This window comes from Eschscholzia californica, unplaced genomic scaffold (assembly GCF_041429995.1).
Source record: "Eschscholzia californica isolate CP2 unplaced genomic scaffold, dmEscCali1.0.p SCAF_6, whole genome shotgun sequence".
Taxonomy (NCBI): Eukaryota; Viridiplantae; Streptophyta; class Magnoliopsida; order Ranunculales; family Papaveraceae; genus Eschscholzia; species Eschscholzia californica.
The window spans coordinates 42,975,146-42,996,876 of NW_028238483.1; the positions used below are offsets into that span (position 1 = coordinate 42,975,146).

Here is a 21,731-nt window from a genome sequence, read left to right on the forward strand (position 1 = left end):
CTTCGACAGAAGTCAAGGTGAAGTGCTGACTAGATCAGACAAAGCAGAAGACCAGGGTGTTGAATCGTGAAAAAGATGAACAAAAAAGAAAAAAGACGCAGAAAAAACAAACGAAGTTTATTTTTTAAGTCGAGAAAATGAACTACTCTGCGTCTTTTCTCTTTAAACACTTGCTATATTTACATTGACTAATTTTGTGCTAAAAGTTGTCAATGGGGTCTTTTAAAACAAGTGTGCAATCTCTCTCCATGGACCCATTCTAATATTATTGTGCAAGCCTTTTTTTTTTTTGTTGTTGTTGAAAATTATTGGAACAAGCCTTATCCTCTCAACGATTCTAAAGTGGCTACTCTGCGTCTGGAGTCTTATCTGAAACAACAATTTTAAAAATGACAAGTACCTCCCGAACTGAATATAAAATACCCTAAAACATGAATAATAATAATAGTTACAACATAATATCATTTGAGAATTTCCTCCTTTAAATTACTTAATTTTCAAGTTCATTCTCAATTCTCTAAAAGTCCATCTTCCATATTATATATCACCAAATAGAAAAACATTACAAAATTGTTACTACCCTGCAAATAAAATACAATTTCTGTTTTAGTTTCCATAATAAACTACATAATCTTAATGAAATACAATTAGGGCTTCCATATCTTCATTGTGGAGTCTTCGCCATATGTAGCAACTACATTCCTGTGAGGATGATGAGTCACACCGATCACGTCCTTTTCATGAACCTGTTATTATCATACGTAAGACCAACAAAATTTAGAATCAAATAATTGCGAGATAAAAAATTAAATTTGTTAGATTTATCAACAAGTCCTTATAACAATTTTGTCACTACAAGATCTTGTACCCACCTTCATAAGATGTTCAAGCTTCCCAGATTGGTAACTGAAACAATACATATTCCTGCAAATTATAAATGAGACACCTTGTTAGTAAAACGTCAAACTACATTTGGTTTGCAGTAGAGATGACCGAACATTTTATGGAATAAATAGTCAATAAACCAACCTGTCTTCTCCAACACAATAAATCCAATCCCCTTTAGGTGATACACAAGCTGCAACAAAGTCTCCACCTTCTCTCTTACCCGAAGAGAAACTCTTCACAACCTGCACAGAAAGCCAGAGTATTACAAAGAACATATTGATCTGTATGCAGGATTCTGATCTCTATCCTCCGACACATAAAAAGAGCTCAAATTCGTAAATATTTAGAATGAAACCCAAAGTGGCAATAAAAACACAATGACTCAAATCCACATATTTACTTCGGCTAGAGAAAGAGTACCTGTCCTTGAAGTGTCATGAGGTATATCGATGATGTCTTGTTGCAAACTAAGACTTGATCTGTATTTTTGGGGAAAAGATGGACAGAGTTTACAGATGCATCACCCCCCTAGTGGACAGAACAGTGTAAAAATTAGATCCATGGTTAGTTGGTTACTAAGTTAATCAAAATATACCATACTGATAAACTAAAGCATTTCAATCTCATAAAATACACAATTTCTTTAACATGAAAAGTACCCTCAAAGGAGGAGGTGGTTTGAAAGATTGCAGACAATCTGTAGTCTTCGTATCCCAGACCTGCAGTACGCACCAAGTGGTATTATAAGACATGTAAATTGTTATGGCGTGTTTAAAAACTACAACATTCAAGATGTCGAAGAAAAGTAACCTTGACTGTGCAATCACTAGAAGCTGTAATAACACGAGCTCCATCACTTGTAAAGATAGCATCATTCACATAGGATGTGTGGCCACGGAATTCTTTCAACATCTTTCCAGACTTGAGGCCATGGATTCTGCATCAAATAATATTCAGAGGGATATTAATAATGAACATCACTTAATACATGTATTATGTATATTTCAAATTTAAGAAGAAAACCCCCAGAAAAAAGAACGGCGAGAACTTGGAGCAACCCTGGTAAAAGTCACAGACTTAGCATCTCGGGGTTGCACAACAAAGACAAAGACAAAGACAAATACAAGTTTTGATAATATCAGTAAAAACAAGCACTAGGATGCAAGCTCAAGACTTCAGGACAGTGATGGTGAGTAATGATCTGACAACATATCCTTAATAAATCATACGGCTTAAAACAAATTTCACATAACGTGAATAATTTTGCCAACACAAATTCCAGAGTAAGGGAGACACGACAGAACTACTTCACAACAAGGTAAACGTTTACGAAATACATCTTGAAAAATATGGAGTCAACCCCATGTCTGGTCTTTGATTCCTATTTTTTAACAATTGAGAGTATTCTGAAGTTCATATCGGAGTAATGCACAATATGAAAAATAGATAGATAATGCCCATGGATTCTAAAAAAACCTTGCAGTACTGTCAAAGGATGTACTTAGTAGCTGGGTTCCGTCTCTTGAGAAGACAACACTAGTTACACCTTGTGAATGCGCGCGTTCAAGACGACGCAAGCATTGCCCTGTCCTTAGCCGCCAAACCTGAAACATGATTTAACATTGTAAATTAGACATGTAGCTCCTCATCAATTTCATTATATAAGAAACCTTGACCAATAAGTTCCAATATGTGCAATTTAATCAACCTTAAGACCAAGTTAGACAACCACAAATCATCAGGGTACTCGGCATAAGAAACTCATTCGCCTTCAAGGCTCGGCCATTTTTCTTTTAGTACTGTAAGATCGAGAGAACCTTCCATAAGCCAGGCAAAGATTTCAATCAATCAATTCATTTTGTTTCTTGTGATGCCAGAGTAACCAGACTACTTATTGTACCCTATTATCCAGGAGGAATAGATTGAGTATGTAATATGTTCTCCAAGGAAACATACTACATGGGTGTAGCTAGGGGCATCGGTAGATAAATAAGTGCAAGTTCTTGCATATCGAGAAAAGGATTCAACTGAATGAGGAAAAACACCTGTCACTGATTTGCAGAAGCCACCAAACCAGCGAGGAAGTAAAACAAAAAATGGAAGGGATTACCAAGGGTTATCACATGCAGAGATATAGTAATCAATGACTGCATAACAAGAGCTTACCTTAATCTTTCCATCTTGTGATCCAGATGCAAGCATCTCTGTATCTCTACTAAAATCAACACAAAGGACCGCATCATCATGCATCATGAAAGCATCCTGATAAAATTTTCATAACGCCAGAATCACATGTTTGTTGAGCCGCACAAGTAACGGCCACATAGTTTGGGAATTGTATTCTCAAAAATCTCAACATGAGTACAAATGTACAATGCCAATTATGCAGACAAGACACTAAAATTGAGGTCACACTCTTATTCTCAAACCGATATTCATCACATTGGATGGATTGAGATTTGGTTCAAAACATGGGCAAAAGGGAATGATGGCTCGCGTCAATTCTTTAGAAAAGAAAGGACTGGTGAGCCGCAAAAAACTTGTATAGGGTATAAGAGCTTGCACTATTCAAAAATCAAAAGATATTTCAAGATGGTCTGGCCCAGTCGCAGCAAGTTAATCATTGTACATACAAAATAAATTGAAGTTCACACTCATCGACTCTGGCCAAGAGTATTAAAGAGTAAAGACTACTCTAACTTTACGCAGATCGATATGCCATAACTATGGGGAGACAGACAGATGCTAGTTGAAAGTTGAAAAGAAACTAAATTATTCTTGAACTTAAAACACATGATCATGCATAAGTAAATTGAGAGGCTTTTCCACATAACATGACAAGTTAAGAAATACTTACATCAGCTTGGTACTGAAGATCCTTCTTCAGCTTTCCACTTATGGGATCCCAAACCTGGAAAGGTTCCAGAAGTTAGAGAGCATGTAATGACCCACGTTCGTTCACAATAAGAATGGTCATGAACACAATGTACCTCAATAAATCCATCTACGGAGCAAGAAACAAGCAACTGCCCATCTGGTGAGAAGCGAGCAGATTCGGGATGACTTTTTTTTCCGAACTGAGAAGATATGTCCACACAAAACATCAATACAAAGTAGAAATGGAAACTCTTTTGCATGAATCTATGCAATTTCAATGGAAGTACCAAATAAGCACTACTATTCTTCTATGCTTACCTTGATTGGATGTGCAAGAGTTGTTGGATACGTATCATCTTCGTCTTGTTTCATGGCAGCAGTCCCTCTAAACAAGTCGAACTGAGTTCCTGGAGGCAGCAAACCTAGAACAGACAAAGTATAGTTAAGATTAACAAATATAAACACATGCCTGCACCCAGGTAACTTGAAGGATAGAGACACTACCTTGGTGCTGCTGCCATTTCAGAGACTGACCAATGAGAGCCATTAGTCGTGATGGTGGCACCACAGTAACTTCAGCAGCAATGGCTGAAAAGTGGAAGAAAATATTTGTTCAGAAGAGTGAAAATTCTAGTTCAACTTAACTTCTGCAGGTGCGGAGCAAAAATCAAGTTACTATGAGAGCCTGAGAGCTACAGAAGAAAACGAGGTTTTCACAGGTAAAGAGTTGTTATTATCCTGATAGTAAATCAAAATGAAGGAGAACCAAAGAATTAAAAGAATAACAGTAAGAGAAGCAAACCTTGAGCAATTTGTGCACGGCGTTTTTCCTTCCCTGCTTCTTGATAAGCCTGTAAGGTATTACAAGTTTAACCGAATCCATGATCCTGCCCCCTTAGAGCTTCAATTAATGTTTGAAGAAACAGATGAATAGGTGCTTCGGGGGTATTTAAAGTATGGAATACAGAACAAAGTACATAAAGCATTAACAAGGAAACCAAGGAAGGAATTGGAAAGGTGGATCCCTCAAATAGATTAGAAACATGCTAGTAAGAGTATTACGAAACCAGCATCTCCTTTCAAACAAATAACAACATAGGAACTTAAACAATGAGATGAAGAAAGTCACATTTTATATATACATGTGCAATTAAATGTGCATAAATATTGTACATTCAGAAGTTCTCCACATATGATCTGGGCAGCTATATGCAAAATGATTATTTGGTAGTGTCTCATAATACCTCATGCATGTTAGGATATACATACTAGCGCATCCACAATTTAACATGATCAGAATCTCAGATTACATATACCATGTCTTCTTCAACTATATTGTATCTCAAATAGAAACATAATGATCTAACTTGTAAGTCTCATAGATTAAAACAAAGAAAATCTAAACTTATAACTCAGAACAACACAACTTTTCCTGGGTATATCCAACTACTCCAACTCATACCACAGATCTGAAAGTAGACATTCCAAACGACCCTCCGATAGCAGGAATTAGAAAAGGCAACATTGCAAACCAAAATTTATAATAATATACTACTCTATATTTCTATGAAACCAAAAAACAAGAGACTTCCAATATATTAATGTAGTCATGCTTAAAAGCACAAAAGTCCGAATGAAGGACTGATTAGACTGGAATATACTAACCTCATGTGGATCAAAATAAGTTCGAACTAGGAGATGTTCAAGTCGCAAATATCTTTCAGGCTGCTCCTGCTTCATGACACCCATAGCCTGAGTTTGTCTTAAAATAGCACGTGCAGTATCCAACTCCCGAAGCTCGATCATTTCCAGAACAATCTACAAAAGAGAGAGAAAGGGAGATCATGTAGCACAGTAGCAGGGAAGTATGGTTTAAATGATCGGATGATGGTGGAGAGAGGGGTAACTAGGCACGGTTACATGGTTGAATATGACATTTGAAATAATGAAAAGTTCCCCACTTTATATAACTAAGCAAAAAAAAGTGAAGAGAAGTAGAGAACATATTTAGGAACTATCCATCTGGCATAAGTATTATTTGATCAATACACAAATGTAGTTCCTAACTTGGGTATCCAACTAATGCCCCTAGAGGGAAGGGGGAATGGTCCGAATGAAATGACATGTATACGCAAATGAACCCGCAGATATAACAGCTAAATAAGGATGAAAAGAAACGGGCAATTACTCATTCGGTCATTCCTTCTATATCCAATTATATGTTAACCTATGACCACGCTAAAGTTTAAAAACTTCTGAAAATATTTCATTCTAGCCGACAACCATTGGTTGAAGTTGTAAGAGGTTTAGTCTTCCACTTTAGAGTTTAGAGGTCAAGGGTTAGAGGCACGCTGACAATATTTTGTATATATATATTTCATTCTAATACAGAAAGGTTAAACAACCACGAGAAATTAACTGAAAAATATTCCATCTTGTTGGCCATTTCGATCAAAATAGCTCCATTATTGGGAAGCTAGCAAGGTACTAGCAAAAGCTGATTATACCATCAAAAGTTTAAGAAGAGTTCTCCCATGAGACAGAAATTCCATGGGCTCATAAAATAATCTTGCAATTTTCCAAATTTCTATGTGATTCTTAAGAAAAACACAGAAAAAAAAAAACAATAACTTGCACCAATCATTTGAAGAGGTGATGAATAAAAATACCTGCTCATACAAATCCTCTAACTTCTTTCTAGGAAGCTTAAGTTGTGCAACTTGAGGCAAAATGACATCCCACCTTCCACTATTGATATCAGCAACAAATGTTTCAAGACTGTCAACAGTATTCAATGAAACTTGACACTCACTTTGTAATGTCTGAAAAGTTTGGTGCAAAGAGTTTTCTTTGCAAAACTGAAGTACAATCTTGATCACACTGTATAAAATCATCAACCATTTTAGGGCATATTTCCTTGTCATTCCAATTTCATCATTTAATCAAGAAACATATAATTTCATATAATCTAATCAACTTTCTATGATATCAAAGAAGCTCAAAATACAAATTCAAGTTTTCAAAACCCTAAACCAAGTCACTTAACATATAAAAAATTCAAAGAAACAAACAAAAACATGTTGATAGAGTAAGAAACTTACTCTCGCGCCTCAATTTCTAGGGTAGACATTGTAGATATTAGACAGAATTGGAAGACCAAAGGGAAGAAAACAATCTAATTTTAGGGTTTTTAGAAGTTTCTGCAACTTGATTTCTCCATGAATTTGAGTTTTCAGCTCCTCAATCGACTTGGGATAGAACAAAACCCTACTTCAGAAGAAATTGAATTAGCCTATTTAGTCTCGGGTCTGGATCCGGTTTACTAGAGTTTCGCGGGTAACCGCCTTATAAATATAGAGACGGGTTCGGGTGTGTTAGTGGGGCTTATTCATTCGGAACATTGGTCCCATCTTTAATTTGTAACAACTTTGAGTGTTAATAATTCAAATTTTTTACTGGGGTTTAAGAGAGAGAGAGAGAGAAAGAGAAGAAGAAGTAACAGGGAAGATATATATCTCTCGTATTGGTGGCTTTTTTTTCGCTCCCGGGTGGTGCGATTTTATCTTGCCAATCGGAACCTCCTTTTTTGGTGTTTAGGTGGTTACTCCTCCGCCACTTAGTAGTTATCACCCACGTTTATAGCAGTTTCTCAGCAGTTTCAGCACGATTCCTCTCTAGAAACTGAAATCCTTTCGTTATTTAGTCAGAATATCACCGTCTTCTTCTCTTCAGGAGATTTCATTCCCGAGATTAAGTCTCTCTTTGTTCGTTTTTCTAGTCTACAACCTCTTTCTCTACCTTTACCCAGCCAGTATGGATGAACAAAACACTCAATTCCTTCAACAATTCGGAGCACTGGCAACAGTGGAGCAAACTCCGGCAATGGTTGAAATGGCCGACTACCCAACCTCTGATTCTGAGATTATCAAAACAGGAGTTATATGGATTCAAAGCACAAAGAGAGTTGAAATAGGACAGGCGATGATGCGACTTGCAAGAGTCATCCACGGCCCAAATAAGTTTGTGATCACAGAAGTTAAGGAGAACACATTCATTATTCGTTTCATCACGGCGACTGAGATGGACTTAGCCTTGGAAAGCTCCCCCTGGGTTCTTCAGGAGGAACTCATTGTCCTTCAACCATGTAAAGGCGACTGTGCTCCGGGTGACCTTAAATTCGATTCAGTCTGGTTCTGGACTCAATTCCATGGGATACCTTTGGGTCTGCTCAACAACGAAACGGTGAACAGATGTGCTGCTGTCTTGGGAAATTATAAGCCTACATCACCTGAAGACGCAGCAAAATGGAGTCTATTTGGAAGAACAAAGATTGAGTTTTCTCTACACCGACCTCTACCCCAATTGGTTTATCTTAAGATTTCTAACACTAAATTAATTGCAGTTGAATTACGTGTTGAAAAACTCCCTCGATTTTGTCAATCTTGTGGATACCTTGGGCACTCTATCAAGTTCTGCCCTACAATTCTCGCCTTTGGGGACCTTCTGAAACAAAGGCTTTCGGAGGAGCAAACCCAACTCGTGTTGAAAGCCATGGAACCAAAATATAAAGACACCTTCAAAGTTCCGTTTAATGCGAGACCACAAGGGCGGGAATTAGGTTCACTAGGTTTTGAACGACTCTCATTGGAACCACCCACAAATCAAGAGTCGGATTCCACCTCTGAGAGGCGTGACCAGACTGGACCAATGCCTAATATTCGCACTAATTTCGGTGAATTACTGTCTAGTCTTTCGCAGGTAAAACGGAGCAAGGTCCAAACAGTAAATGGTGTGATTTCGGTCAATACAGAGGGAGAACAATCAAATTCTAGAGAAATGATACCACAAACTACTCATTATGCGGTTATACAGGATCCAACAATCAAACCGATCCACCTGGTAGGCCAGCAGGAGACGCGAGTCAAGAAAACTTATAAGAGGACAGCAAGTCACATCTCTACAGAACAAGAAGAACGGGTACCGGCAACCCAAATGCCGGAGGCACCATGAATATCTTTGCGTGGAATTGTCGGGGTCTAGGGAACGCCCCGACAAAAGAAACTCTCTCTCAGTTCCTAGGAGCGACAAGACCACAGCTAGTTTTTCTCTCCGAAACCCGTATATCTAATTATGTAGTTTTTCCTTGTTTTACTAAGTATCATCTAGTTAATCATGTTGTAGTTCCTTCCTCTGGCCGTAGTGGGGGCCTTTTGCTTCATTGGACCGATGATGTTATTGTTAATGTGAATTCCTCCTCGGTTAATTATATTCATGTGTCTATTAACTCCTTGGCCGATTCTGAGCCTTGGGACCTTTTTTGCATCTATGGCCCCCCTAGAGTGCAGGACAGACAGCAGTTCTGGACAGACCTTCTAGGTAAAATCAGGACTGTTTCAAAACCTTTTTGTTGCATTGGGGACCTTAACGCTATGAATTCGACTACGGACAAGTGGGGCGGATCCTCTCACATACCATTCATGACCAATTTCCAGACCTTTATGGGTCAAGCGAACCTTCTGGACCTAGGCTTTAATGGTCCAGCTTATACCTGGACTAACTGCAAGGCAATTCATCACCTGACAAGGGAAAGATTGGATCGAGCACTTTGTGATGCTACTTGGTTATTAAGATTCCCTGAGTCGGGGGTTTTTCATCTACCTAGATATAATAGCGACCACGCTCCTATTTTACTCAAGCTAGTAGTTCAGGGGAATATTGTGAATACTATTAGTAAATTTGAAGTCTTTTGGACTAAGCACGCAGATTTTACAAAAATATTTAAAGATAACTGGGATAGTCGCTCTGAACCGTTCCTCACTAAAGTCCAATCTGTTAAGGACTCCGTACAAATATGGAGCAAACGAGCATTTGGGATGTTAAAAAACAGACTAACAATTTTACGAAAGCGTCTTGCAGATATTCAAAATTTAACCCCGACGGAGGAATCTCTCCAAAATGAGAGTCGGATTCAGGAGGAAATTTTGCATTTGGAGGAATTACAAGCGTCAAAAGCCGAGCAAAGAACTAAATCAAAATGGGCCCACAACGGGGACAGAAACACCAAAGCATTTCACCTAGCGATGTCCACTAGGCGACATAAAAATAGAATTCATTTACTCAGACTTAGCTCAGGACAAACCACCACAAATCCAGACGAAATTGCAAATAAATTAACACTGTTTTTTCAGAATTTATTCCAGGCAGAACAGGTACTTGCTCCGCCAACTGAGATTTTAAATGCATTCAAGGTATTCTCGGCAGAAGCCCTGACCCACATCTCTAGGGTCCCATCAGGAGAGGAAATTAAAGCTGTTGTCATGGAGATGGGCTCTACTAAAAGTCCAGGCCCAGATGGATTGCCGTGCTTTTTCTTCCAACATAATTGGGACGTGATAGGAGAGGAGCTTATTACTTTCATAAGGGACATCTTTATTTCAGGTGATTTCGATCCATCTTTAAATTCGACAACTATAGCTTTAATTCCTAAAATCAAGAACCCGAGTAGGGCCTCGGACTTCAGACCGATTTCCTTATGCAACTCAGTTTATAAATTCATCACTAAAATTATTGCAAATCGAATCAGACCATACCTAGAGGACTGCATAAGCTGGACCCAGAACGCTTTTGTTCCGGGTCGCCAAATTATGGACAATATCATTATAACTCAGGAACTCCTTCACTCTATGAACTTGTCAAAGGCAAAGAATGGGGCTTTTTCTCTTAAAATGGACATGGCCAAGGCCTACGATAGAGTGGACTGGGATTTCCTTCATTCAGTCCTTCTGGCCTCGGGTCTCCGAGGCCAAATTCTCAGCTTGATTATGCGATGCATTACCACCTCTAGGTTTAACCTAAAGATCAATGGGAATCTAGTTGGAGACTTCACGGCCTCTAGAGGACTGAGACAAGGGTGCCCATTATCACCCTATCTCTTCATCCTCACCTCTCAATCTCTCTCCCTCTTAATTTCTCATTATGCTCAAAAAAATATGTTTACAGGGTATAAGATAAATCAAGCCTGTCCGAGTATTACACATCTTTTATTTGCGGACGACTTGATTATCTTTGGCAAAGCTAACACTAAAAATCTAGATGCAATATTACAATTCATGGCACAATATGAAGCTTTTTCAGGTCAGAAAGTCAACTTCGAGAAGTCCTCAATCTTATTTAGCCGAGGAGTACCGGAAACAATCCAACAAAGCTTCATCCACCAACTTAAAGCTCCTGTTATGACAGATCAGGCAAAATATCTAGGAGCACTTCTACTTAAACCAGGTAACCGCATTAAGAGTTTTGAGTGGTTGGTAGACAAATTTCATAAGTCTCTGGCTGGGTGGAAGCAAAAACTCGTTTCTCAAGCGGGTCGAACAGTCTTGATCAAGTCGGTCTTGGGCCCCTATTGCACGTACCCCTTCAGTTATCAACTAATGCCAACTGGAGTACTCGACCAGCTCGAAAAGGCGGAACGCAATTTTTGGTGGGGTCATACGGCTCATGAAAAAAAAATGCACTTCATCAAATGGGAGATTATAAGTAGTCCAAAACATAAAGGAGGACTTGGTATACGTTCATTACAACAAGTTAACGAGGCGCTCATAGCAAAAATGACGTGGAGACTACTTACAAATTCAAATGCAGTCTGGGTCAAGCTACTAAAGGGCAAATATGTAAATTATGATGACTTCTGGTCGTCTACTGTTACCTCTTCACCATCCCCCTTTTGGAAATCGATTCTCAAAACCAGAGAGGTAATGGAAGGAAATGTCCTATGGATTATTGGGGATGGCACTTCAGTTAAAATACAACAAGATCCTTGGATCCCCAACAACCCTAACCATAGACCTATTTGTGTTAAAGAACTACCTTCAAATGTATTTTGGGTGGCCGATTTAATCAATCCGCGCACTAATAGTTGGAACCTACCCTTTATCTCAGATTATTTCGACAGCCAAACTACTCTTGAAATCTCAAGAATCAAAATCCCTCAAAGAAATCAACAAGATAAACTCATTTGGTGTAAGACAGAGAGTGGAAAATTCTCAACGAAATCCTATTACACAGAAATCAAGGAAGCACCTATACTTAGTGAAAATGCCGAAAACTTTCCATGGAAACAGTTTTGGAAGAGGAAAGACATGAAACCAAACATTCAAATCTTCATATGGAAGCTGGTTCACGACGGATTAGCCAATCTCAGTAACATAGGAAAGAGACAAGTACAAATACCTCAAGGTTGCCGGATGTGTGACTCCGACGAGTATGAAACAGTGGAACACCTATTTGGTAGTTGCCCAAAATTTAATGAGCTCCTGCAACTCACTCAAGAGAATGATTTGTCTCAGTCAAACATAGATCCAGTGGGTAGATTAAAGAGTATACTACAAAATCACCAAAACAGAGACCACAAATGGTATGTAACTACTTCGATTATGTGGAATTGGTGGAAAATGCGAAATGAACTTATCTTTAATAATACCCGACCGGATCTCCAGAGGTGCTGGTGGAAGATTCGAGAAGAACTCAGGTATAATCAAACTCACGAACCCTCCCTTTCCACTAACAGTTTCGAACATGCAGATAATTGGTGCCCCCCTCCTTCGGGCAAAATCAAAATTAATTTTGATGGAGCATTCAAAGAAACCGGAGCTTCGAGTGCAGCTGTTTCGAGAGATGAAAATGGAGAAATCATAGATGTTAGAACCGAAGTTTTCTCGCCGGTATCGCCTCTCCATAGCGAGATGATAGGGTTCCGGTCGGCTCTGGAACTGGCGGAACAACAAAAAGAGGGTTCTTATATTATTGAGGGTGACTCTAGGGTTTTGGTAGAGATGATCTCAGCCGCTGATCCGAAGGTCCCATGGAGACTCTATTATGAGATCAACGATCTCAGGGAGCGCACGCGTCTTCTTGATGTTACCCTTGCATTTTGCCCGCGTGTCAACAATAGCCTGGCCCACCAGCTGGCTTCATCTTTCTCCCAACTCCCGTAATTTGTATTACTTCCTTTGTTAATCCTTATGTTAACTCTAGTGTTGCGTATCACCCCTTCGTGAAAACGATTCGGGTAAACTTTGTAACCTTGTTTTATGGAAAGGTCTTTATTTGCTCAAAAAAAAAAAAAAAAAAATAATTCAAATTTTCTTTTGACAACCTCCCTAAGTGAGGTTATATTCGTTCAGAACTTTTATCAGATCTTCAAAATTCTTAAGACCTTTGAAGTTTAGCGTTATTGATTTCGACTTTTAATCGACGCATAAGGATAACCATATCCAGTTGGTGCAATTAACCCGGTGCAAACATACCAGAATAAGCTTGGAGTCGGACTCAATTTTCTAAGTTAACGCAGGACAAAAACCCGAAAGTCTTGTCAACACTTGGTATTCCAAGTGGTAGATAGTGTTTACATAAACTCCAGAATTGTGGAGGTCTAATTATGGGCACACCATGCTTCTACCAAGTACACGCATAGAAAGAGGTAGACTGCTCAAATTCCGATAGGGAGCTCCTCTTGTGAGAACTCCTATAAGATTTTCTCTTACTATACTATTTACATTCTCTCTCTCATCGTCACTATTATCAGTCGTCTTTCCCAATTATCTTTACTCATTTACGAAACCTTCTGTCGACATCTGACCCCTTGGTGTTGGAACAAAGGGGGATAACCCTTGAACGAGAAACTTAGGCAAAACCCTCCGTGAGGACTTCTAACAAAACCTTCAACAGAGGACGAATTTGAGTATCCATAAGACATGCTCTTTTACCATTATTTTTTATACCATCATTGAGAAAAGGAAAAGAAGAACGGTAACAAAGAACCATTAATAGAAGCTAGAGTTTTTTTTTTTTCAAAATCTATCAACTATTGGCAGCCATTTCAAAGATTTTTCAAAATTCTATTAATGGAGTTTGGAAGTGGTGATGGTCGAGCGATAATTTATTTATTATGTCATCCAAAAGAATTTGTAACAAAAAGAATTTCAAACTAGTCCTTTGTAGATGTTTTTGTCTATGTATGGGAGTCATTTGTTTATGGTTTAAAAGGTTTTGCTTAATTTGGGACACACCCTTCAATGGAGGGACTTTAACATTTCACTCCTATTAAAAAAATTATTTACAACCTCACATAAAAACTGTATGAATGTGCATGTAAACCTAAATATAACCAAAAATTTACACCTCCTAACTACACATCTCTTATATAATATCAAGAGTTCATCCTCTCTCTCCCCTATCTCTATCTCTCTCAAGAGGAGTAGAAGAAAGTGAATGCCTTCTCCTGCTACTTCCACTTTTGAAATGCTTAACCACCTAATTTCATCAACAAACAGAACTGGGTTTCATCAACTCATTCCATCTTCAATAAACTCACCCAACAGAGGAAAAAAACCAACAAAAATTCAGAATTCCTTAAACGGGTCGATCAGAATAGATGATGTTAATAGAAAACTAAAAATAGCTTACCAAGGTTCTCCAGGTGCTTACAGTGAATTTGCTGCAAAAACAGCTTACCCTGATTCGATCACGATTCCTTGTAGAGCTTTTACTAATATAATTTCAGCAGTTGAAACTGGTAAAGCTGATCTTGCTGTTCTTCCTGTTGAAAGTACCATGGAAGGAACTGCAGTTAGAAACTACGATCTTTTACTACAGACAAACTTATCGATTGTTCAAGAAATCAGTCTTTTTGTTCATTACTGTTTAGTAGCTATACCCGGAGTGACGAAAAGTGAGTTGAAGAGAGTGATAAGTCATCCAATGGCTTTAGCTCACTGTGGAAGAACTTTAGCTCAACTTGGGCTTGATCATGAACCAGTTGATGATACAGCCGGAGCAGTCGAACTTCTTCTGTCTAATCGAATGCTTGATACTGCAGCAATTGCTAGTTCTAGAGCTGCAACTTTATACGGTTTAGATGTGTTAGCTCATGGATTACAGGATGAATCATGGAATGTTACCCGTTTCTTGATTCTTTCAAGAACCCCAACAACAACAACAAGGAAGAAACCTGTTCGTGTTAAAACTAGTATAGTTATCGGTCATCGGACTGGAACTCTATCGCTCCTCTTGAAGGTTCTTTCTACTTTCTCGTCTCGAGATATCAGTCTCACAAAGCTAGAAGTGAATCCTTTTTCCAAGGATAATCCTAATGGTCCTGTCAAGATTTTGGGTCTCAATGGAAAAGTAGGGACTAATATGGAGTTCCCATGTGTTCTATATGTAGATTTTGAAGGATCCATAGATGATCAGAAAGTGAAAAACGCAATCGAAGAGATATCAGAGCTACCTGTTTTCATACGAATCTTGGGTTGTTATTCTGCTGATCCTAATATCTATGGTCTCCAATGATAATGGTAATCAACTCGTGTGTTTCATGGTCTACTAGTTTCCAACTTACTGTGTTGTTAGGTTTTCTCAATATAATCATATATGAATAACGTTTTTACTTATCAAATGGTTATAATAACTTCATGGTTTATTCTTCCCTATGTCCGAATTGTCTCATCTGAATCATCAACGTCTAACTCCATCTCACTCGTATGAGGCTAGAGTAGTAATTCCATAGAATCAAATACTTAGTCTCAACCCGGACTTCAAACAAGTCCCAAAAATGAGTTCAAGATAGCTCCCACACAGATGTTTTCAGTGAGTCAGATTCAACGAGTAAGGAATTGAGTAAGCAGAAATCAAACTCAGACGATCAATCTTCATATGAATATCAATATCAATAATATAATTGTGAGATTAGTCCCACATAGGAGAAGGGCGATCTAACAACCAAGAATATAACTTCTAGGTCCTCTCCCCTCATTCCCAATTGGTTTTGAGTTGGATAACCACAAACTTAACAATAATCACAGGGAATAAGAGAGTCAGACACTAAGGAAAAACCCAATAATAAAAAGGAATTCAGATATCGTAGAATTTTGAAAAGCAGCCAAAAGAACCGATAACAATTGTCAGACAAATTGTGGCCATATATAATACTAAAAGACTAGCAGGTTTTATGTAGTTTTAGCCTTTTAGGTGAATAAACCATTTAAAGAGCATCTAGAAATATATAGAATAAGTTTGTTAAAAGACTATATTCCTGCTTTTAGATAATAACCTGCACTTATCCTGAAGCAAAATGGGCAGCTAAAGTAACATCAGAAAGCAAAATATACTCAATTATTGAATGAAAAGAGAATAAAGGGACTTCGGTCCAACAAAAGAATAAAAAGTTGCGGGACTATAGGAATCTAAAGTATCTTCGATTATTAACTACCATAAACGAATTTGTAAGATGCAATTTACATTTAACAGTTTAGATATTATTCATAACAAAATGGATGCTTCTAAATGTGGGTAATATCCTTCATCCTTGTCATTACGGCACACATGAAACCAATTCAGGATCGGACAACTAATAGATTTTCTCTTTTGTTCCTCCGACAAAAGTAGATTAGTAATATTTTCATGATATAGAAGTTAAACCATTTTTCTTGGTGTATCAAAGAGTTTAACTTTATACAAGGTTTCATGCGGAGTACAGATGGGTCTAGTGGAATGAGCGGTCCTTTTAAAGTTGATACACGCGATGTTCTATCACTATGAAAAGTATTCTCAACTCATGGTGGTAGTGTACGGATTATCGATAATGACATTCTAATTAGTGGTCTATCATATGATATTATGATATTTTCATGCAAATGAGCCCTTGCTTCCTTGAATACCATTTGGCCTTACAGATGAGATGTTTAACCAAATGCCATGGAAAACGTCTAATGGCTTCTATCCTGATAGTTTTTTTTAATTGGTCAGAACCCTTGACCTCTAGGATGGTAGACTATACCTCTTACCACTCCAACCAAGGGTTGTTGACGAGTGGGCCTCCGGAGTATTAACGGCTAGTAAGCCGGATTCTAATGACAACAAAAACCATCACACCATCTCGAATAAGTGGATATAGATCAATATCATGAACTCAAGAGTCAAGAATTCTTTAACAAACTACAAAAACAAGAATTTAGATCAAACAATACAAGATCCAAATCCAACATTACAGGGAAAACAAAACCGAAATCAAAATCAGAACATTACAAAATTTGAGCTCAAAATAAAAGATCAACTCAAAGTCTCAAAATTTAGAAAGAAGAAACTTCCCCATTCAGATCTTATTGAAAACAGAAATTAAACTCACCTCCTCTAGTCCTAATCAGAAATTGAACTCCTCAATTGAGATGTTTAATCCTCTGAATTCAACACAGCAGTTGTTAATGGAACTCGAACATCCTTGTATAAGCATATATAAGGTGAATCAGAACCATCATAATTCCCAGTCCATCTTCCTTCATCAATATAACTAGCATCCCAAACTGATGCATATAAAACCATGGGTTTTTCAGGAAACCCTAACCCTTCTTTCCTTTCATCTCTTCTAACAATTTTCCCATCAATTAACCACTCAATCAAATCTTTTGACCATTTAATCTCATAATCATGAAACCCATCAGAACAATCAAACCCTAATTCATGAATTTGTTCTCTATTACCAGTTCCAGCAGTATAAACATTAGTTTGAATAATTGTTTTATCTTTCCCTAAAACTCAAAATCAATCTCATCTTGAGATTTATCACCTTCAAGGGAAGACAAATAAATGTTGAAATTAAGACCACTTGTAGTACCTTTAGGGCAATGAATTCGAGCTCCAAATGTACCGTATTGAAATCGAGTCTTGGATCTCCAACGAGAACCACCTCTTTCGTCGTAAACTACTGCTATTTCGTCAGTGTCTGGCGAGTGAGTACATACCTCAGGGCGGTAATCAATGGCAATCTCTTTGAGAATTAGGGTTTGGTGAATTTCGGATTCTGGGTGAAGTGCTGGATCTGCCATTGAAGTTGCAGAGATGAAGTTTTTGACTTTATTTTCAGTGAGAAGAAGAAGACTTGAAATAGTAGAAAGGGGTCGTGTTTGACTATGTATTTACGATTCTACCATCGTTGACTAATTTATTTTGGGCCTAAAATGGGCGGGAAGCCCATTAAGTTGCCGTCAGCTCAGCTATGAGCTACTAGGAACTTGGGCTCGAACGTCCCAAGGTGGTCCTCGACAAAGGAAATGTTATTAGCGCATCCCCTCAAAATGTTATTGGGCCTTAGTTTTAAATGAAATCGGAATATTTTATAATCACAATTCACGAAAAATCTATATCAAGGGAGGATTAGTAAAGATAACATTCAAGTCGATCATGAACTTCTTTGTAGTTGAAGAGTTGATATTGAGAAGTTTTAAAGAGGTTTACAAAATATGGAAGGAACCATGAACTTCATCTCTCCATCCATAATTTGGTAATTATGAAGATGGTAAAGCATATATATGGTTGAAATGGGTTGTAATAAATTGTTCTAAGAAGAGAAGATAGAGAGAGTTTTATCTTTCATTTCTTGAGTGTCTAATTCATGTCACAATAGCAACGGAAGTTGTCATTTCTATTTTCATCTAGTAATAAAGAACAAGCTTAAATTTTCAATTAAAAAAAAACAAGTTTAAATTTTTCATTCATCAATCATTTTCAATATTGTACTGCTATAATATTTTAACTTTTGAATAGAAACACGTTTGATCTTGCGAATATTTGAAGAGGTGACACGTAAAAAAAAAAAAAAAAAAAAAAAAAAGTAGTTAGTCTCAAATAATAGTACAAATATTATTTTGTGGTCCTTATACAAAAAGTAGTACCAAACTGGTTTGATTAGGGAGTTAAAGAAGTGCACTTAATTCAACGGAAAGGGGCATGTGGTCCTAAAATAGATGGTTTACCAAAATTCAGAGTGGCACCACCATCCTAGTCCATCTAAACCTAGCTTCATTGTGCTGCCTACTTTGAATGCTGTAGTACCCTTTCTATTTCATTTATTGGCACCCTCCTATTTTGTTGAAGTACATGTTTATCTTTATTACGTTCGTACAAGTTCACAGGGGTAAATTTTTTTTTTTTTTGTTGAAAAAACAGGGGTAAAGTTGATAAGAAAAACTAACGCTAACAAAAGTAAGGAAAAAAAGTGTTATCTATTGTGAACTAAGAAATTTGATAGAAGACCGGTCATAAATTAGGGAGCCAATTCAAAAATAACTTTTATCATGGATGACCCGACCCAACTGCATTGGGTATGCAATCCGGGCTGACCGCGTGACATCACTGTGCACAACCCAATCAACATCTCAACTTTGCAGTTATTTTTGTATATCTTGTTCTTCGTTTCTATCTCTCTATCTCGGCTAGACCTATGAGGCTATCTATCTCTCTCATTCTCTCCGCCAACTTCACTTAAAGATTTAGAAAAGTTTGTCAATCAAACAAGTTAATTTAGAGTTTTCTTTTTTGATGTAGAGGAATTGGCCGAGAAATACATGGATGAGATCGAAGCGGCCAAATACAAGGGTGACAGACTAAAACGGTCAAAATCGAAGCTACGGGTGTCAGAATTGGACGAAATTTTGAGGGATGGTCCGAAATAGCGTTCCGGTCATTCGTTGTAGCTTCGCCACAACGGACCCACTTTGAGGGGCAAATTCCATCGTTTTCTATTGGAGTTTGACCAAGATTAGGAAACCCTAAGTCTATATAATGAGGGCTTAGAAGTTGTTTCAGTCATTCATTCAATCAATAAAATTCAGTATTTTAGTATTCTTGTTATCAATTTCGGTTCAATAGTCTTTAGACGAAGTTCTAAGGCTTTTTATCAGTTTTCCGCTGCGTCATTTTTTATGATGGTGAAAAGTAGTTCAACATCCTCTCTATCTAGATCTATCTCCTCTTATTTAATTATGCTGGTCTTTGTTGGTTCATCTATATATTCCAATTCAAATTTGGCTAGAACTAGTGGTGTTCAAAAGATCGGGTCAGGCCCAACCCTCAAAAAACTGAGTCGAGCCTGGCCCGTACAGAAAACGGGTCAGGTTGACCCGGGTTCTTTCCGGCTGCAGACTAGTCCTATGTTTTAAGTCAGGCGGGGCAAGTCCGACCCGGCCTAAGAAAAGCCCTGAGTTCAACCGTTTTTCTTCTTTTTTAAAAAAAGTTTCTTAGATTTCTTTAGAATTCCATAAGTATATCCTTAAGTTAATGAGAAAGTCTTTTCTAAAATTCCATAAATTTCTTTCCAAAAAATTTCATTCTAAAAACTATTTCCATAAAACTTTTTCAAAAAATCTTTCTTAAAGTTACTTGCGTAAATCATAGAAATCTTGACATTTATGAGAAAGTTTTTTCTAAAATTTCAAATACTTCTTTCAAAATGATTTCATTTCTAAAGTTATTTCCAAAATATCTTTCAAAATGATTTCCTAGGAATCTTAAGTTTAAGAGAAAGTCTTTTCTAAAATTCTATAGATTTCTTTCTAAATGATTTAATTCTTAAAATTATTTCAATATCATGCTTATTTATTATTATCATCAAATCATCCTAAAATCATTGTCAAAAAGTCTTTTAAGAAAATTATTCCTAAACTATGGATTACTATCTTCCAAAATAAACTATCAATTTATATTTTTTTTATTTGTATATCAAATTTAAGAATTAAAAATAAAATAAAATAAAATAAAATAACGGGCTTACCCGACCCGGCCGGCCTGAACCTGTACTCGGTTCCGGGCTAGGCCAGGTTATAGGCAACCCGGGTTGAGGCCCGGTCCGGGACCTTACGAACCCGGGTGGCTAGGCCTGACCCGCAACCCCGCCTGCCCTATTTCATGGCGGGTCGGGTTGCCCCGACACGGCCTTTTGAATGTCACGAGCTAGAACAATGATGAAGAAGAAAGAAAGAGCATAGTAAAGAAGATTGAACAACATTTATTAAATCAAAAGGATAACAATTTATTGAATCAAGAGGACAACATCTTATTCAATCAACAACTTCTACCGGGTTCATCTTTACTACATATATGTAGGTACAATAAAGTTTAAGACCTTTAAGATCTTCTCATCAGGTTCGTGGAAGATCCAGTGCAGACAAGGCAACTGCACTAGTCCCCCCACCATTAGGGGCCCATTCCTCTTAGAGATCTCAATAACGCAATAGGTTAAAAAGGTAATGGAGCAGAAATTAGGAGTTAGTTAACAATTGTACATTAAGTAGAGGGGAAAAAGAGATTTGGAGACCACAAGACTTGAACCCGAGCCACAAACACGAACACTGGGATGGCTTTCCAGTTGAGCTAAGTGGGTTAACACATTGGTAACACAACTCTAACTATATATATAAGTTAATTTCTTTTTTATTCACAAGTGATTGTGGATTCTTAGACTAATTTCTTATAAAATTTTTGAAATGATTTTTTTTTTTTTTTTTCTGTGACTACCTTTCTTTGAAATATATTTGGTTTCATCTATGATTTTTCATATATATGTTGTTAAATTATCTTACACTCTGATTAACTTCTACTTGTAATTTTTTTATTATACCAAAAACTCTTATTCAAATTTGGCACATGACCTCCATATTCTCAGACACGACCCTGCTTCTTATTGGTGATCTTTAGAATCGTTTCATTTTATTACCTTTAACGTCTTTTCATTTTGTTATTGTAATGTTGTACTCTTTTAGCGTAATTTGCTTTCGTAAATCTAATATTATACTCAAATAAGTCAAAAGTCTCAAAACCACGTAACGAATTATCAAATTCCTACAAAATTCGAGTTTAACAAAAAACTTAAAAAAAATCCCCATTCCTCAGTGAAAAAAGCAATGGCAATAACGTAAAATACTACTTAAAGCAAGTCCCTTTAAACTATTACATAAACTGCACGCTGGCAAATGCTGACAAAGCGGACACTTGGCTTCTTATAAACGGTAACAAAACTCCTTTCACATGTCCACATTTGCCTATATGGCAATATACTTTTGGTTTCTTGGAAACGTAGATTTTTCAAAAAAACAACAACTTTCAAATATAAAACGGTTAGGATCTACTATCACAAT

The 21,731-nt window shown here is 37.3% G+C and overlaps 1 protein-coding gene and 2 pseudogenes across 3 annotated transcripts; 1 reads left to right on the top strand and 2 right to left on the bottom strand.

The window, feature by feature from the left end:
- Positions 1–464: 464 nt before the first annotated feature.
- SMU1 (transducin family protein / WD-40 repeat family protein) lies at positions 465–7,173 on the bottom strand. Its single transcript, XM_086646398.1, has 16 exons — positions 6,867–7,173; positions 6,435–6,645; positions 5,431–5,583; positions 4,568–4,616; positions 4,270–4,353; positions 4,084–4,187; positions 3,879–3,965; positions 3,746–3,799; positions 3,055–3,150; positions 2,365–2,492; positions 1,699–1,825; positions 1,548–1,607; positions 1,309–1,416; positions 1,030–1,130; positions 873–924; positions 465–746 (listed from the first exon to the last, which is right to left on the bottom strand). The coding sequence occupies exons 1-16, from the start codon at positions 6,893–6,895 to the stop codon at positions 648–650; spliced, it is 1,542 nt and encodes a 513-aa protein (XP_086502524.1). The 5' UTR covers positions 6,896–7,173; the 3' UTR covers positions 465–647.
- Positions 7,174–13,845: 6,672 nt separating this feature from the next.
- Positions 13,846–15,215, top strand: LOC147535245 (arogenate dehydratase 3, chloroplastic pseudogene; annotated as a pseudogene). Its single transcript, XR_015228305.1, has one exon. The product of XR_015228305.1 is annotated as an arogenate dehydratase 3, chloroplastic pseudogene (transcript).
- Positions 15,216–16,704: 1,489 nt separating this feature from the next.
- Positions 16,705–17,663, bottom strand: LOC147535246 (xyloglucan endotransglucosylase/hydrolase protein 4-like; annotated as a pseudogene). The gene has a single exon (XR_015228306.1). The product of XR_015228306.1 is annotated as a xyloglucan endotransglucosylase/hydrolase protein 4-like (transcript).
- Positions 17,664–21,731: the final 4,068 nt, after the last annotated feature.

What these genes read in the sequence shown, in the direction of transcription:
- SMU1 (XM_086646398.1), bottom strand. Translation starts at nt 6,895, where the DNA reads ATGTCTACCCTAGAAATTGAGGCGCGAGA. An exon ending in ATCTTCAGTACCAAGCTGAT is followed by an intron (nt 3,151 to 3,745) that starts GTAAGTATTTCT and finishes AAATTTTATCAG; the next exon opens with GATGCTTTCATGATGCATGA. An exon ending in TATTGTGTTGGAGAAGACAG is followed by an intron (nt 925 to 1,029) that starts GTTGGTTTATTG and finishes TATAATTTGCAG; the next exon opens with GAATATGTATTGTTTCAGTT.